This window comes from Zalophus californianus, chromosome X, assembly GCF_009762305.2.
Source record: "Zalophus californianus isolate mZalCal1 chromosome X, mZalCal1.pri.v2, whole genome shotgun sequence".
In the NCBI taxonomy this organism is placed as follows: Eukaryota; Metazoa; Chordata; class Mammalia; order Carnivora; family Otariidae; genus Zalophus; species Zalophus californianus.
The window spans coordinates 63099790-63118211 of record NC_045612.1 but is presented as its reverse complement, the minus strand read 5'-3'; the positions used below and the strand labels follow the sequence as shown (position 1 = coordinate 63118211).

Here is an 18422-nt window from a genome sequence, read left to right as displayed (position 1 = left end):
GAAAAGACAACCCATAGAATGGGGAAAATTTGCAAATGATTATAACTGATATGACACTTGTAGCTAAAATATTTTCACATCTTACAACACAATACTAAAAAGACAACCCAAGAGAAAAATGGGCAAAGGATTTGTTAGACATTTCTCCAAAGATACACAAATGGCTGATAAGCACATAAGATGTTCAACATCATTATGGAAATTCAAATCAAAATCACCATGATTTTAACCACCCCAAATAACTCCACTAAGATGGTTATAATAAAATATAGACAATAAGAACTTTTGACAAGAATGTGGAAATATTAGAACCCTCATACATTGCTGGTGAGAGTATGAGATGCTGAAGCCACTTTGGAAAACAGTCTGAAAGTCCCTCAAAAAGTTAAACATACCATTACTATATAATCCAGTGGTTCTGCTCCTAGATATATACCTAGGAGAAATGAAAACATACGTGTGCACAAAAACTTCTACATGGATATTCATAGCAGCATTATTTATAATTGACAAAAATATGGAAACAACTCAAATGTTCAAGAAACAATGTAGACTATCAATGGAATATAATATTATTCTGCCATAAAAAGAAATTAAGTAATGATACATGTTAACGTGGATGAACCTGAAAACATTATGCTAAGTGAAAGAAGCCAGACACAAAGGCCACATATTGCATGATTCCTTTTATATGAAATATCTAGAATAGGCAAATCTATAGAGACAAACTAAATTAGTGGTTAACAGGGACAGGTGAGGAGAGGATTGGGAATGGAAAGATTGCTAATTGGTATTTTGTTTTTTATTTGGGTGAAAATGTTCTGGAATTAGATAGTGGTGGAAGTTGCACAATACTGTGACTGCACTAAAAAACCACTGAATTGGAAATCGTTAATATTGTAAATTTTATGTTAATTTTATTTCAATGCAAAAAAAATTAAAAACGCTTTTGTGAATGTCACAATAGAAAAAATCAAGCACTATAATATTTCACTAACTATATTTTTAGAGATTAAAAAACTACAATTATTTTTGAAGAGAATTTTTATTAAGATCAATCTAGTAAAATTTTATGGATACACATATAATCAGAACTGCCCTTCTGGAAAAAATTGTAAATCTTTAAAAAATGGAATTGCAATTTTATTTGTTCACAAGCTGATAATAAAGTTATATCTGAGAAAGAATTCTAACTCTTTATTACAGAAAATAGTTAACCTTTTTTATAAAAGCAACCTAGAGAACCACAAGAATTTTGGAAGAAACTTTTCTGGATCTCCCCACTTTGTGAAATTATCACATATAAGAGTAAAATTAAAATTCAAAATTTAACACATAAGTTACACAAAAGGAAATTCACTGACAAAGTTGAAAGCATATTTTTTATATATTCTATTATGATCACAAAATGTATAAAGGTTTCATGTTAGCTACTTTGTGACTAATAATCAGTATGAAGATGTTCTGAAATTAAACGGATGCTAAAGAAAAGCTGTGTTTATAAAATATTTGATAAAAATATTCATCTCTATTAACATTACAACATGGAGGCACATATTACCAATTATGAAACTATATAGGGCAGCTTTAAACAATACTCTGAGATTCTTCTTTTTTTTCATCGTTTTTGACCTCTCCTTTTTCAGCTACTTCTTTTCCCACTTCAGTCTTCCTCTTACTTTCCTTTCCCTTTCCTCCAACTTTCCCATCTCCCTTTCCATTTTCTTCTGTTCCATCTTCCTTTTTTCCATGTTTGCCCTCTTTTCCATCTTCTCCTTTCTCATTTCCATCTTCCTCCTTATTTCCAACTTCCTCCTCATTTCCACCTTTCTCCTCTTTCCCATCTTCATCCTCTTTTCTGTCTTCACTCTCTTTTCTGTCTTCTTCCTGTTTTTCTTCTGCTGTGTCTTTTTCATCTTCAAATTCTTTGACATCTTCTCCTTTCCCCTTTCCATGTTCACACTCATTTTCATCTCCTTTCTCTTTCTCCTTTTCTTCTTCTTCCTCTTTGCTATTTTCTCCCTTCCCTTTTCCATCTTCACCCTTTTTTTCATCTCCTTTTTCTTTTTTCTCTTCTTCTTCCTTTCCATCTTCTTTTTCTTTTCCATCTTCATCTTCTTTTCTATCTCCTTTTCCTTTTCCATCTTTGTTCTCTTTCCCATCTTCTCTCTTCTCCTCTTTTTTGTTTTGGTCTTCTCCATCTCCTTCCTGATCTTTTTCGTCTTCTCCTGCTGCTGTCACTACTTCCTTCTTTTCTATTCCCTCTTCTTCAACATCTTCATTTTTTTCTTCTTTCATTTCCTCAAGTTCTTTTTCAGGAGCTGGTGCCTATATGTACAGAGAAAATTAAAAAAGATTATATTTGAAAATTTGGAACTATTTTCCTTATTTAGACAGAATTATATCTATTTTAGAAAAGAATGATGCTTCATTTACAAGAAAGTAATTTTCCTGTGAAAAACACCTCCTAAATATCACAAGATAAGGAAAACATTCTAAGAAATAGGATTAACTAAAATGTCTCCACACAAACATGTATAAATAGATATTTGGAACAATAAATTCAGGAAAACGTATTCATATACAGAATTTTCATTACAAATATGGGAAACAGGGGCGCCTGGGTGGCTCAGTTGGTTAAACAGCTGCCTTCGGCTCAGGCCATGATCCTGGAGTCCCGGGATTGAGTCCCACGTCGGGCTCCCTGCTCAGCAGGGAGTCTGCTTCTCCCTCTGACCCTCTTCCCTCTTGTGCTCTCTATCTCTCATTCTCTCTCTCTCAAATAAATAAATAAAATCTTAAAAAAAAATATGGGAAACAGTACATACAGAAAAAAATGGCATATATTCTATGTCAGCAATCCTCAATGAGTAAACAAAATGCATTCCTTGAAGAAATAATATTTTGTTTCTATAATAGTGAAATTTAGGTTTTCTTTGAAAAAAGTTACTTGAAAAGTCTTTTATCGGGTAGACTGTGGGGGAAGAACTAAGATGCCCGTGTACTAGGAGGACCTTAGGTTTGCCTTGTCCCTCAAACACAGCTAGATGACTATCAAATCATTCTGAATACCCAAGAAATCTACTTGAGGACTGATAAAACAAACTGCACAAATAGAAGCAGAGGAGAAGCCAAATTGAAAAGCCAGGATTTATGGACACATGGTTTGGGGGAAAAATGGATAGTAGGTGCTATGGAGGCAAGGGAGCCCTGGTCATAGAGAAAGGTGAGAGAGAGTGGTGTGCACAATGAAACACAGAAGGAGTACACTTCTCCAAAGCCATTGGCTGGGAAAATGAGAGGGGCTGATGTTTGTGACCTTTTGCAACCAATGGGGCTCAAAGACTGGAGTTTTAGAGGTACTCAGGGACAGAGGAGCAGGATGGCACCATTTCCCTCCTTTGTCCCTAAGCATAAACCAATCTTAGTAAACGGCACAACTCCAACACTGGCTTCCTAACCTGCTTACACAAAGACCTGCCTCCCTGTACTCTGCCTGTACTGATTTTCTCAGAGAAGTATGCCTAAGGACCAGCACAGAGGGCCCCTTCCCCCAGAAGACCAGCACAAACCCCTGCATGCACCACATCTACTGACCATAGACTTCTGCAAAACTTCAGCTCTAGTGGAATTAGTATCAAGTCTCTTTTAACAAGCAGACCAGAGCATACCTAGTTAAAACTCACCACACAGTGGCCAAGGTCCAAACACTGCCCACTGCAGGCAAGGAGAACCTCTGCAGACTACTGACCTGGGGATAGAGCAATCAAAACACAGCAGCAGAGTGCACACAGCACACACAAGAGAAAATTCTGGAAGGGCCAGGCCCTGGATACTATATGACCTCTTCTTCATAAAGCCATTACTGTCAGGAAAAGGAAACACAACAGGCTTTCCTAACACAGAGAAGACAGAGACCTAGACAAAATGCCAAGAGAGGAATTCACTCCAAAATAAAGAACAAGAAAAGGTCACAGCCAGGGATCTAACAGAAACAAATGTAACTAATATGCCTGGTTCAGAATTTAAAGCAACAATCATAAGGATACTAGCTGGGCTTGAAAAAAGCATGGAAGACATCAGGAAGACCATTACCAGAGAGATAAAAGAGCTAAAAAAACAATCAGGCTGAAATGAAAAATGCAATAACTGAGATTTGAAACTAACTATATGTAACGACCACAAGGATAGAAGAAACAGAACAAATAAGTGATACAGAAAATAGAATTGTAGAAAATAATGAAGCTGAACAGAAAAGAGAAAGAAAAATTTTGGAACATAAGAGTAGACTTAGGGAACACATTGACTCCAGCAAACAAAATAATATTCATGTCATATGAATCCCAGAAGGACAAGAGAGAGAAAAGGGGGCAGGAGGTTTATTTGAGGAAATTATAGTTGAAAACTTCCTTAATTTGGGAAAGGAAACAGACATCCAAATCCAGGATGCACAGAGAATTCCCATCAAGAGGTAAAAAAAAAAAAAAAAAAAAAAAAGGAGGCCAATACCAAGACATATTGTAGTTAAATTTGCAAAATACGGCGATAAAGAAAAAAAATCTAAAAGCAGAAAGACAGAGGAAGGAGTTAAGATGGCAGAGGAGTAAGGGGACCCTAAGTTTGTCTCATCTCTTGAATAAGGCTAGATAGTTATCAAATCATTCTGAACACCAGAGAAATCAATCAGAGGCCTGAAAGAACAAATACTTCAAGTCTACAAGTGGAAAAGTGATCACTTTTTAGAAGGTAAGAGGTTCAGGGACTTGAATCTGGTGTGATATAGCTGCTGATACAGGAGGGGAGGGAGCCTGCTTAAGGAGCTTACCCGCATTGTATTATAAGCAGTGGAGTGCAAAATCATAATGTTTAGAAGTTTGCTATAGTGGAGGACGTGCCTGGCTTAAAGGTGCTCAGGTGGAAGAGCAGGGCAGAATTCCAGGTGTGACACCATGGTCTGAGGATCCCCTGGGTCCAGTGAGTAATGGGTGGTCTTAAGGCTGCTCTGTTCCCAGGCATAGGAGAGGGAAGCTGGCTGAGAACAGCGAGTCTAGGTGCCAGCTTTCTGTTCTGTATTGCCATAAACTTTGAACAACTGTGCAGTTGTGGGACCACTTTCCTAGGACAAGTCCGGCAAAAGGTAGAAGTTTGGTAAGACCCTACCCAGGGGGAACAGCAGGGCTCCATTATATGGGAATCCCTAAAAGTTAGAGTTTTGAAACTCATTCACATGCTTGAGATAAAAAAAGCTTGGACACAGGCAGGGTGAACACAAGGTTCTGACAGAAACCAGGGAGAGATGATTGCTCTTCAGTGAGGGCTCACTGAAGAGTTGGGGGTGCAAATTTTCAGCTCCATGGCTAGAGAACAGGGCATTGCCCTATTCATTCCACCCCTCAGTGCTGAGAGACTTCAGGGGGCAAAACAGTGCCACCAAAACAGTCCAGAACCACTTAGAGTAAGTACTGCCTCCCTGTGCACTGGAGGCACATATTCACTAGGGCAAGTCCACATAAGAATCAGTGCAACAGGCCCCTCCTCCAGAAGACCAGAACAAATGATTTGCTCACACCAAGTTTATTGATCATAGAGTGCTGCAAAGCTTCAGCTCTAGGGGAAAGAGTATCTAGACTCCTTTGTACTTTTATTTTTATTTATCATTATTTTTTTCATTTATTTTCTTATTTTTTCCAATTTTTCTTTTATTCTTTTTTAAATTTTATTTTTATATATACTATATATATGTTTATACATATATATGTTTTGCTTTGTGTTTCTTTTCATTGAAATTTATTTTAATATATGTATATATGTATATTTTGTTTTGTGTTTCTTTTCATTGAAATTTATTTTAACATATACATATATATATTTTTTCTTTTTTTCTTATCTTGGGATCTAGTTTCTTTTAACAAGCAGACCAAAACACACCCAGGATTTAGTTTTGTTTGTTTGTTTGTTTTTGTTGTGTTGTTATTGTAGTTATTGTTCTTTTTTCTTTCTTCTTTTTTTTCTGGACAAAATGATGAGATGGACAAATTCACCAAAAAAAAAAAAAAAAAAAGAACAGGAGGTAGTACTCACAGCTGGGGTTTAATCAATACACATATAAATAAGATGTCTGAAATAGAGTTTAAAACAAAAATTATAAGGATAATAGCTGGGCTTGAAAAAAGCATAGAAGACATTACAGACCCCCTTACTGTAGAGATAAAAGAACTGAAATGTAGTCAGGCCGAAATTAAATGCTATAATCAAAATGCAGTCCCAAGTGGAGGCTGTAGAAATGAGCATGGATGAATCAGAAGAGAGATTCCATGATATAGAAGATAAAATTATGGAAAATAAGGAAGCTGAAAAGAAGAGGGAAAGAAAACTATTAGATCACTAAGGTAGACTTAGGGAACTCAACAATAACACAAAGCAAAATAATATCCATATTATAGGAGTCCCAGAAGAAGAAGAGCAGGAAAAGGAGCTCAAGGTTTATTTGAACAAATTATACCTGAGAACATCCCTAATCTGGGGAAGGAAACAGGCATTCACGTCCAAGAGGCACAGAGAACTCCCCTCAAAATTAAAAAAAAAAAAAAGGTCAACTCCATTACATATCACAGTGCAACTTGAAAAACACAAAGATAAAGAGAATTCTGAAAGCAGCTCGAGACTAGAAGTCCTTAACATACAACAGTAGACATAAGGCTAGTAGCAGAATTGTCCAAAGAGACTTGGCAGGCCAGAAGGACTGGCAGGATAAATTCAATGTGCTAAATGGGAAAAATGCAGCCAAGAATACTTTATACAGCAAGGCTGTCATTCAGAATAGGAGAGATAGTTTCCAAGACAAACAAAAACTAAAGGAATTCATGAACACTAAACCAGTCCTACAAGAAATATTAAAGGGGACCTTTTGAGCAGAAAGAGACCAAAAGTAACAAAGACTAGAAAAGAACAGAGACAATCTACAGGAACAGCAACTTTGCAGGTAATATGATGGCACTAAATTCGTATCGTTCAATAACTACTCTGAATGTAAATGGACTAAATGATCCAATCAAAAGACATAGGGTATCAGAATGGATAAAACAAACAAACAAACAAACAAGACCCATCAATATGCTGCTTATAAGAAGCTCATTATAGACCACAAGACACCTCCAGATTGAAAGTGAGTGGGTGATGACCTATTTATCATGCTAATGTACATTAAAAGAAAGCTGGAGTAGCCATACTTATATCAGACAAACTAGATTTTACACCAAAGACTGTAATAAGAGATGAAGAAGGACACTATATCAAAATAAAGGAGTATATCCAACAAGAAGATCTAACAATTGTAAATATTTATGCACCCAACATGAGGGAACCCAAATATATAAAACATTTAATAACAAACATAAAAGAACTCATTGATAATAATACAATAATAGGAAGGGACTTTAACACCCCATTATATCAATGGAAAGATCATCCAAGCAGAAAATCAACAAGGAAACAATGGCTTTGCATAACACACTGAACCCGATGGACTTAACAGATATATTCAGAGCATTTCATCCTAAAGCAGCAGAATACTCATTCTTTTCATGTGAACATGGGACATTCTCCTCAATAGATTACATACCAGGTCACAAATCAGGCTTTAAGAGATACAAAAAGATTGAGATCGTACCATGCGTATTTTCAGACCAAAACGCTATGAACCTTGAAGTCAAGCACAAGAAAAAAAAATTTGGAAAGATCACAAATACATGGAAATTAAAGAACATCCTACTAAACAATGAATGGGACAACCAGGATATCAAGAGAAAATAATAAAATATATGGAAACAGATTAAAATGAAAACATCATAGTCCAAAACCTTTGTGATGCAGCAAAAGTGGTCCTAAGAGGGAAGCAATAGCAATATAGACCTACCTCAAGAAGCAAGAAAAATCTCAAATATGCAATCTAAACTCACACCTAAAGAAGTTAGAAAAAGAGTAGTAAATGAAGCCTAAATCCAGGAAAAGAAGGGAAATAATAAATATTACAGCAGAAATAAATGATATAGAAACAACAATAACAACACCCAGTAGGACAGATCAATGAAACCAAGTTCTTTAAAAATTAGTAAAATTGATAAACCCCTAGACAGACTTATCCAAAAGAAAAGAGAAAGGACCCAAATAAATAAAATCACAAATGAGAGAGGAGAAATAAGAAACAATACCACAGAAATACAAATGATTTTAAGAGAATATTTTTTTAAAAGATTTTTTATTTTTATTTGACAGAGAGAGATAGCGAGAGCAGGAACACAAGCAGGGGGAGTGGGAGAGAGAGAAGCAGGCTTCTCGTTGAGCAGGGAGCTCAATGCGGGGCTCGATCCCAGGACCCTGAGATCACGACCTGAGCCGAAGGCAGACGCTTAATGACTGAGCCACCCAGGTGCCCCAATTTTAAGAGAATATTATGAAAAATTATATGCTGCAAAATTGGACAATTTGGAAGAAATGGATAAATTCCTAGAAACATACAAACTACCAAAACTGAAACAGGAAGAAATAGAAAATGTGAACAGAACCATAGCCAGCAGAGAAATTGGATCAGTAATGAAAAATTTCCAAAAAAACAATATTTCAAGGGCAAGATGGCCTCACAGGTGAATTTTACCAAACATTTAAAGAAGAGTTAATACCTATTCTTCTCAAACTATTTCAGAAAATAGAAATGGAAGGAAAACTTCCAAATTCATCTATGAGGGCTGTATTATATGGATACCAAAACCAGATAGGGTGCCTGGGTGGCTCAGTTGGTTAAGCGACTGCCTTCGGCTCAGGTCATGATCCTGGAGTCCCAGGATCGAGTCCCACATTGGGCTCCCTGCTCAGCGGGGAGTCTGCTTCTCCCTCTGACCCTATCCCCTCTCATGTGCTCTCTCTCTCTCTCTCATTCTCTCTCAAATAAATAAATAAAATCTTTAAAAAAAAAACAGATAAAGACTCCACTACAAAAAGAACTACAGGCCAATATCCCTGTTGAACATGGATGCAAAAATTCTCAATAAAATACCAGCAAGCCCAATCCAACAATACATTGATAAAGTTATTCACCATGACTTTTTTTCTAAATTTATCTATGAGGCCTGTATTACACAGATACCAAAACCAGATAAAGACTCCACTAAAAAAAGAACTACAGGCCAATATCCCTGTTGAACATGGATGCAAAAATTCTCAATAAAATACCAGCAAGCCCAATCCAACAATTCATTGATAAAGTCATTCACCATGACTTTATCAGGGTGATTCAGTATTTGCAAATAAATCAACATGATATACCACATTAATAAAAGAAAAAATAAGAACTATATCATCTTCTCAGTAGATGCAAAAAAAAAAGTATTTGACAAAGTATAACACTTATTTTGTAAAAAAAAACCTCAACAAAGTAGGGGCAGAGGGAACATACCTCAACATCACACATGCCATGTATGAAAAACCCACAGCTAATATCATCCTCAATGGAGAAAAACTGAGAGTTCTTCCTCTACAGTCAGAAACAAGACAGGGATGTCCACTCTCATCATTGCTATTTACCATAGTACTGGAAGTCTTAGCTGCAGCAATGAGACAACATGAAGAAATAAATGCACCCAAATCAGCAAGGAAGTAGTCAAACTTTCCCTATTTGCAGATGAGATAATAATATATATAGAAACCCAAAATACTCCACCAAAAAAACTTCTAGAATTGATAAAGGAATTCAGTAAAATTGCAGGATATAAAATCAATGTACAGAAATCTGTTGCATTTCTATACACCGATAATGAAGGAGCAGAAAAAGAAATGAAGGAATCAATCCCATCTACAATTGAACAAGAAACCATAAGATACCTAGGAATAAACCTAGCCAAAAAAGTAAAAGATCTGTGCTCTGAAAACTATAAAACACTGATGAAAGAAATTGAATATGGTACAAAGAAATGAAAATCAATTCCATGCTCATGGAGTGGAAGAACAAATACTGTTAAAATATCTGTACTACCCAAAGCTTACTACACATTTAATGCAATCCCTATCAAAATATCAACAGTATTTTTCAAAGAGCTAGAACAAACAATCCTAAATTTTCTATGGAACCACAAAAATCCCGAATAGCCAAAGCAAACTTGAAAAAGAAAGCAAAGCTGGAAGCATCACAATTCCAGACTTGAAGTTATATTACAAAGCTGTAGTGATCAAGGCAGTGTGGTACTGGCACAAAAACAGACAAACAGATCAATGGAACAGAATAGAAAACCCAGAAATGGTGTGCTCGCTTTGGCAGCACATATACTGAAAACCCAGAAATGGACCCACAACTATATGGTCAACTAATTTTCAATAAAGCAAGAGAGGATATCCTAAAAGACAGTCTCTTCAACAATGGTGTTGTGAAAACTTGATAGCTACATGCAGAAGAATGAAACTGGACCAGTTTCTTACACCATACACAAAAATAAACTCAAAATGATGAAAGACCTAAATGTGAGACAGGAAAACATCAGAATCCTAGAGTAGAACACAGGCTATAACCTCTTTGACATCAGCTAAAGCAACTTCTGACTAGATATGTTGCCCAAGGCAAGGGAACCAAAAGCAAAAATGAACTGTTAGGACCTCATCAAGATGAAAAGCTTATGCACAACAAAGGAAACAATCAACAAAACTAAAAGGCAACCTACAAAATGGGAGAAGATATTTGCAATTGATGTATGTGATAAAGGGTTAGTATCCAATATATATGAAGAAGTTATGAAACTCAACACCTAAAAAACAAATAATCCAGTTAAGAAAAGGGCAAAAGATATGAATAGACATTTTTCTAAAAAAGATATACAGATGGCTAAAGACACATGAAAAGTTGCTCAACATCACTTAATTATCAGGGAAATACAAATCAAAACTACAATGAGATATCACTTCATCCCTGTCAGAATGGCTAAAATTAACAAACAGGAATCAACAGGTGTTGGCATGGATGCGGAGAAAGGGGAACCCTCTTACACTGTTGGTGGGAAAGCAAACTGGTGTAGCCACTGTGGAAAACCTTTTAGAGTTTCCTCAAAAAGTTAGAAGTAGAACTAACTTATGACCCAGCAATTGCACTACTAGGTATTTATCCAAAGGAAACAAAAATACTGATTCAAAGGGTCACATTCACCCTGATGTTTATAGCAACATTATCAAGAATAGCGAAATTATGGAAAGAGCCCAATGTCCATGGACTGATGAATGGATAAAGAAGATGTGGTATATATATATACACAATGAAATATTACTCAACCATCAAAAGGAATGAAATCTTGCCATTCGCAATGATGTGGATGGAGCTAGAGAGTCTTATGCTAAGTGAAATAGGTCAGTGACAAAAACACAAGTACTATATGATTTCACTCATATGTGGAATTTAAGAAACAAAAGAGATGAACATGGGGGAAAAAAGAATGAGAGGCAAACCAGAAAACAGACTGTTAACTATAGAGAACAAACTGATGTTTGCTGGAGGGGAGGTAGTTGAGGGGTCAGTTAAATGGGTCATGGGTATGAAGGAGGGCACTGGTTGTGATGAGCACTGGCTGTTGTATGTAAGTGATGAATCACTAAATTCTACACCTGAAATACTATTACACTGCAAATCAACGGATTTAAATTAAAAAATAAATAAAGTAAAAAAGAAAATTGTTTTACCTTATAAAACAGGATCGCTTAGAAAAAAAATTTTCCCTAAATGCACAGATTTGATTTGTAAATTGGGTACTATATCTCATTTTCATTGTTTTGCTACAATACCTAAAAATAAGATATGTATTAAATATGCAAACAGAGACCCATAAGAAACATTTACATAATGATTTCTTTTGCAGTCTGCAGGGGAAAAAGAATCATAGGATCTTGGAAAGGGATTTATAAACAGCCCATGTGCCGGCAAAATAGTAGAGGATTGCTCTGTATTTAATATAAGTCATGATCCCTGGCATTATTATCTTAATTCTCTTAATAGCATTGCTAATCCACTACTCCCACTACCCATACCTGTAAATTCATGTATTTTAAGTTCAGTTTCTTATTTTCCCCTTAGATACCATTATATTATATCCCATAAACTGAATATTTGTGTCCCCCATAATTTATATGATGAAACCTAATCCCCAGTGTGATAGTATTTGGAGATAGGACCTATGGGAGGTGATTAGGTCATGAAGGTAGAGCCCTCATGGATGAGATTAGTGCCCCTACAAAAGAGACCCCAGAGAGTTCTCTCACCCCTTCCATCATTTCAGGACACAGCAAGAAGGCTGCTGTGTAAAAAACAGAAAGTAGGTCCTCACGAGACACCAAAATATATGTTTTGATCTTGGACTTCCCAGCCTCCAGAACTGTAAGAAATAAATTTCTGTTGTTTATAAGTCACCTAGTCTGTGGTATTTGTTATAGCAGCTGGAATGGACTAAGAAACTATAGAATCACTACACATTTAATGTTTCTCAACTTTTAAAGTACAAGGCAAATAAGATTTCATTCAGCAGCACCCATTGTTAAACTTTCAAATGGACAGATCTGTTAATATTGTAAAATACCTCCATAATTTTGGCTTCTCCATTTTCAGTATTTTCATCATTACATTCTCCTTTAATAACTTCTTGCTTGTTTTCAGCTATTGCTTTGACACCTGCATCTGTATTTTTTTCCATCATATCATTTGTTGTCTTCAGTTTCTGTCCAGCAACACAGAATAATAAAAATAAATATATAACTTAACTGATGTGTTAATTAAATGGCCCAAGTTACTTTACCAGCTGCTATAATGATTTACAGAAAGCTTTAAAATATCCATATAAACTTAATATCAACAAAAATATCACTTCACACTTTTAGTTTCATCCTAAACCTAAAGCAGCATTAAAAATGAATAATATTCTGGGACACCTGGGTGGCTCAGTCAGTTAAGTGTAGGACTCTTGGTTTCAGCTCAGGTCATGATCTTAGGGTCCTGGGATTAAGCCCTGCGAAGGGCTCCACACTTAGCACAGAGTCTGCTTGTCCCTCTCCCTTCCCCTCCCCCCGTCCTCCCTTCCCCTACCCCCCATCCTCCCCTCCCCCTGCTTGTGCTCTCTCTCTCAAATAAATAAATAAATAAATAAAATCTTTTTTAAAAAAATGAATAATAGGTTTGATATAAATCAAATAAACTTTTTTAGATGAGCAGCAACAAGTTAGAATACTGATCAGTGTCCACTCAGAGCTAATTGCATCAGATTAGACTTTGATAAATTAACTCTTTTTGACTAGAGGGGGAGTTTATCTGTCATGTCTAATAATTAGCAACAGGGTTTTGTTGATAGTAAAGCTTCCAGTGGTAATAATTAAGAGAAATACTATGTTAGCAAGAGCATCACTTTAGATATATTTGAAAGAGATAACCTGGGGACAGAGGTGACTCAATATATGTATCTACAAGTTTGAAATGACTTGAATCATGACCAAGAAAGCTCTTTGCCTGTGTGTGTAAAGAGCACTGGATTAAGAGCCAGAAAACCTGTGTTTGAATTCTGGATCTGTTACTTACTTGATGTGATCTTGAGCAAAAGTATAAATCTCTTTGTGCATGTCTTTTATATGTAAAAAAGTGTAATAACACATACCTCATAGGGATGTTATAAGGAGCAAATGATAAAATATATGTAAAATTGCTTTAGAAACTATAAAACACAATATAGGTATATTATTACTATTTTAACAGATAAGAAACCGAGAACCAAGTAAGTTAATGCATTTTAAAGTCCATTATTATATAGTATTTTTTTATTGTAGCATTATCTTCTATTTTTAAAGGAAATAAAGTGTTTAAGATCTTTTTTTAAAAGATTGTATTTATTTATTTGAGATAGAGAGAGAGCATGAGCCGGGGGGGAGGGGCAGAGGGAGAAGCAGACTCCCCCACTGAGCAGGGAGCCAGAGGCAGGGCTGGATTCTAGGACCCTGAGATCATGACCTTAGCCTAAGGTAGACACTTAACCCACTGAGCCACCCAGGTGCCCCAACTATCTTAATAACCTATAAATTGGGTACATAATTTTACAGAATAGTGACCTTGAAATGTGAAAGAGAGAAAAAAAATTTAAAAACCTTTCTCTTCTGTTGTCACTTATTGTTGCTAAAACTTCACTTGCCCTAGTTTTAGCAGTTTTTTAATGAATTCAGAGCATTTTATAAATATGACTATAATTTACAGTTTCTCCAATCACAAAATGATGGGATTTGATGATTTTAATGTTCCTCCTAGCTTTAAACTTTTATGATTTTAGGAATTTAACCGATCTTTAAAATACTATCCATACCTCAATAAAGCAATTTAAAAAATTAATTGTATTATATTTACACATTATTACACATAAATAAATTAATATAAATATAGGGGGGAAAGTGAAGTTAACATTGAGGCTATTTCTATTTTTCATGTTGTTAGCCTCAACATCAGAGTATATAATTCTATATGAAATCAATTGTGTTCATTTAAAAATAATGTATGTGAAAACACTGCAAACTGTGCAAACTGTAAAGTATTATCAAATGTTAGTTACTCCTATTATTACTTTGGTTACTACAGTTTACACCTTTTGTTTTCCCAGGAATATTGGTGTTGTGACTATATGATGTTAAAGTCATGTACATTTTACAGATCTACCCAACTAAAATTTTGTTTTGTTTCTTCCTAATGAAAATGCCAAAACACAGAACATGAACAAACATCCTTACTCAAAAAGCTTACATGTACCATATGGTATAATGTAATATATTACTAACTAAACAGAAAATAAAGAAAGCAAAATGATCAGCTGCATGCCTTTCCAAAAAAAATATTTCTGAAGTAAAGCAATTTTCTCTCAACATTGCATGTTGAATATTTACCTTTGGAGTTGATGTTCTTTTGGGCTTCAACTCTGGTGTAATGGGCACAGGCATCTGCATCAAAAAACACAAGTCATGGGGGGGAGGGAATCATAATTGAAGAAAGATCACTAATAATGAAATCCAACCTTTTAATTTAAATAAATGGGTGTTTATTTAGGAAACAATTTATTTAGGAAATAAATATTTATTTAGCATTAGGGGAAAAAAACAAAAAAAAATCAAACATTTCCTTGGTGTGAAAGTTTTTTACTAAGACATCCAAAATAGGGGTGCCTGGGTAGCTCAGTAGTTAAGCTTCTGCCTTCGGCTCAGGTCAAGGTCCTGGGATTGAGCCCACGCATTGGGCTCCCTGCTCAGCGGAGAGCCTGCTTCTCCCTCTCCCCCTCCCTCTGCTTGTGTTCCCTCTCTCGCTGTGTCTCTCTCTGTCAAAATAAATAAAATCTTAAAAAAAAGACATCCAAAATAAATCTTGTATAAAATAACTAGTATTGTCCAGAATTCCCTGAATTTTAACATTTTACAATGCATGAGAAACTTTTTTTAAAGGACCGCTTACAGCAGACAGTCTGGCTGATCTTCTCTTTGGCTATAAGTAACAAAAATAGTAATAATTAGTTAATAGAATTATGGATATACAAAACTAGTATTATTATAGTGTGAAAATATTTAGTATAACACTACATGAACATTGTTTTTAAAGAAGAAGTTGTGAACTTGAGTAGAAAATATAGTAGAAATATAAATTTTTAATTTCCCTCCCCTGGACCCTTTATATAGATAAGGAAAAAAACAATCCCAAATTAAACTTCAATGAAAACAATGGCTAATAACAAGGAAATAAAAATATAGCCCCTTCTTGCAAACTGACAGAGCAATTTTTTTTTCTTAAAAGGAAGAAGCTCTCTCCATATCTTAAGCATAAGGTCCTAAATTCCAAGAGGTTTGGAATTTTCAATACCTGCTATACTTCTGAAAGAGCTCACAGGCATACCATATTGGTTCTTATATGGTACAAATATACAAACCAGTGTCAATTTCTTAGCTGTTTATGTGTCTCAAATTCATAAAGCAAGTGGATTTTTTCAAACAGATTCTAAAACTAAAAAAGAAAACAACAACAACAAAAAAACCTCACCTCCTGCCTCATATCACCTTGACTGGCAGCCTATACAAAAGAGAAAACCACACAGGAATAAGATCATTGATATAAACACATAGATCAGAAAATATTGCATGGATTACAGTTGTAACATAAACACTTATGACTTTTTCCTGGATTCTGGCTCAAGTAGCCACGTGTTATTTCCTAGTAGCATGCTACATACTGCTGTCCACTAACGTGCAAATGTGCACCAAGATGCAAATCCATTCTCAAGACATAAATCTACACAACTGATAGTCAATTCCATCCTTTTGTGTAAATTGCATCTCCTAAAAACAAACCTTTTAAATTTTAAAATCCACCTGCTATAGCCAGTGTTAAAGCCAAAAAAAAAAAAAAACAAAAGTGTGGGGCCAGCAGAATGAAGGCGGAACTTAATGCAATTTCCCTGTTTTGCCTTATGTTTTATATGCAATTGTACTTATTGGACTCTCTACTGACTGGAAAATTCTTTCCAAGTTTTTCATACAAGAACTACAACCCCCCAAATGCTTCAATGCTTTTTTCTCTTTCTTTCTTTCTTTCTTTCTTTCTTTCTTTCTTTCTTTCTTTCTTTCTTTCTCTTTCTTTCTTTCTCTTTCTTTCTCTCTCTCTTTTTCTTTTGTCTGCCTCTCTCTCTCTTTCTTTCTTTTTCTTTTCTTTTTGGAAGGAAACTGCAATGTCAATGCGTTATTCTGAGGAGCCGGCCACGGATTTTAAAACTTCCCGCCACTACCTGCTACAAGGTTGCTCTCAGCTCCGTAAAATAGCACGACCCATTGCACAAACCTAGAAAAGCTCAGCGGCGGGAATCTCAGGAAGGGGGATGGTTATTAAAAACCATTGCTTTCTGTATCTGAGCAGCCCTTCAGCCTGGGAATTATCAAGCTAGTACATGATTCATACTTACAGCCCCAGAGCATGGGGGAATTTCGGTCTTACTCCTATGTTCTAGAAATAGGGATGGTAGACGGATAAATAGGAATAATATCAAAACAGTCACAATGCTTTACATCAGCGCAGTGTTTTACAATTTTGTCAAGCAATGAAACAGTATTTGATTTCACTTCTAAGGGACCCTCCTCCCCAAAAAACAACAAACAAGCATTCAAACACCTGGCGTGAATTTATCTCCTGTCCAAGAGAGGAGTCACAAATTTTGAAGTGAGGGTTTGCAGAATACCCGTAGCCCTGGAATAGCTCAGATCAATTCTGCATGTCTAAAAGGGAACAAACCCATGCTACCCCAACATCAGTAATAGTTTATTTTACTCAGTTCTCTTGCCATCTCTCCACCTTCACACAGTTTGGTGAACCCCAGATGTCTTAGCCCTAAAGTTGCTAATTGCAGAGGTGAATCTCTCCCTTCTCCAGGACAGTTTGAAGTCTGCGCCGCCTAATGGCACAGGATTACCATTGCATAGCCATCTGGCATGACAAGAAGTGGAGGAGGGAAGGGGAAAAAAAAAAAGGAAAAAGAAAACGGGAAGAACAAAGGCGAATACGGGAGAAAGCCTTGGCTTAAGTTACCCCAAACGGGACGGTTCCCGGAGAAAAGCCCGAGGCTGAGGAGGAAACTGGTGCCTGGAAGTGCGGTTGAGAGAAGTGTTCTCCAATAGGGTAAGCGGAGGAAGGGGGGTGGGGTAGGAAGCGACAGCACAGCGCTATGGCTGTTTATAATTCAGCATGGAGACACCTCTTAAACGATTTATTTCCCTTAAACAAAACAAGCCGAAAGTGAACTACTAGTTGCATGCAAGACCATCCTAAATCTTACACCGATCTTTCTTTGCCCTTCCTTCCCCTTCCATTCAGTACATCACAAAATCTAACTAGAAGCCAAAATGCTTTTTAAAAAAATCTCCGCGGATTAGGAAATATGTATTTCAGTCGCTAAGCCCCTTTCTATCTTCCCATTTCGCTTACCTTTCTTTTGGGCATTGTTGCAGCTCTCTATAGGAGATCTTAACAATCAGCAGAAAAAAAAGCCGAAAGCAGTCTCTGTCCAAGCGCTCAGAGAGCAACTGAGTTTTCAATGAACTAATTGCAGCACGACCTGTACTCGGCTCAAAAAAAAAAAAAAAAAATCCCTCGTTATTGGCAACATTAAATACACCAAGACGCAACCAAACTACGTGAATGGTTAGCAGGAGTGGGAGCCAGATTTGAGTGACAGGCTGTCAGACCAATAAGGAAAACTGATCTGCCCAAGGGGCGTGGCCCACGGACTTGCAAGAAGCCCTCTTAATGCTGGCTTTTCAGACGGCTTGTGTGGTGGAGGAGCACGCGGACTTGATAGATGTAAAATGTTCAAGCTTAAGACCGGCGGGAAAGCCAGAGTTGT

At 36.2% G+C, this 18422-nt stretch overlaps 1 protein-coding gene across 1 annotated transcript; it reads right to left on the bottom strand.

The window, feature by feature from the left end:
- Positions 1-1441: 1441 nt before the first annotated feature.
- On the bottom strand, positions 1442-18162 carry HMGN5 (high mobility group nucleosome binding domain 5). Its single transcript, XM_035725441.1, has 7 exons — positions 18005-18162; positions 16073-16102; positions 15494-15523; positions 14935-14988; positions 12603-12740; positions 2106-2328; positions 1442-1464 (listed from the first exon to the last, which is right to left on the bottom strand). Exons 1-7 carry the CDS (start codon positions 18017-18019, stop codon positions 1442-1444), a joined length of 513 nt encoding a protein of 170 aa, XP_035581334.1. The 5' UTR covers positions 18020-18162.
- Positions 18163-18422: the final 260 nt, after the last annotated feature.

Coding starts and splice junctions, on each gene's coding strand:
- HMGN5 (XM_035725441.1), bottom strand. Junction 12,741..14,934: donor AAAGAACATCAACTCCAAAG/GTAAATATTCAA, acceptor GTTGCTGGACAG/AAACTGAAGACAACAAATGA. Junction 2,329..12,602: donor GAGAAGCCAAAATTATGGAG/GTATTTTACAAT, acceptor CTGTACATATAG/GCACCAGCTCCTGAAAAAGA.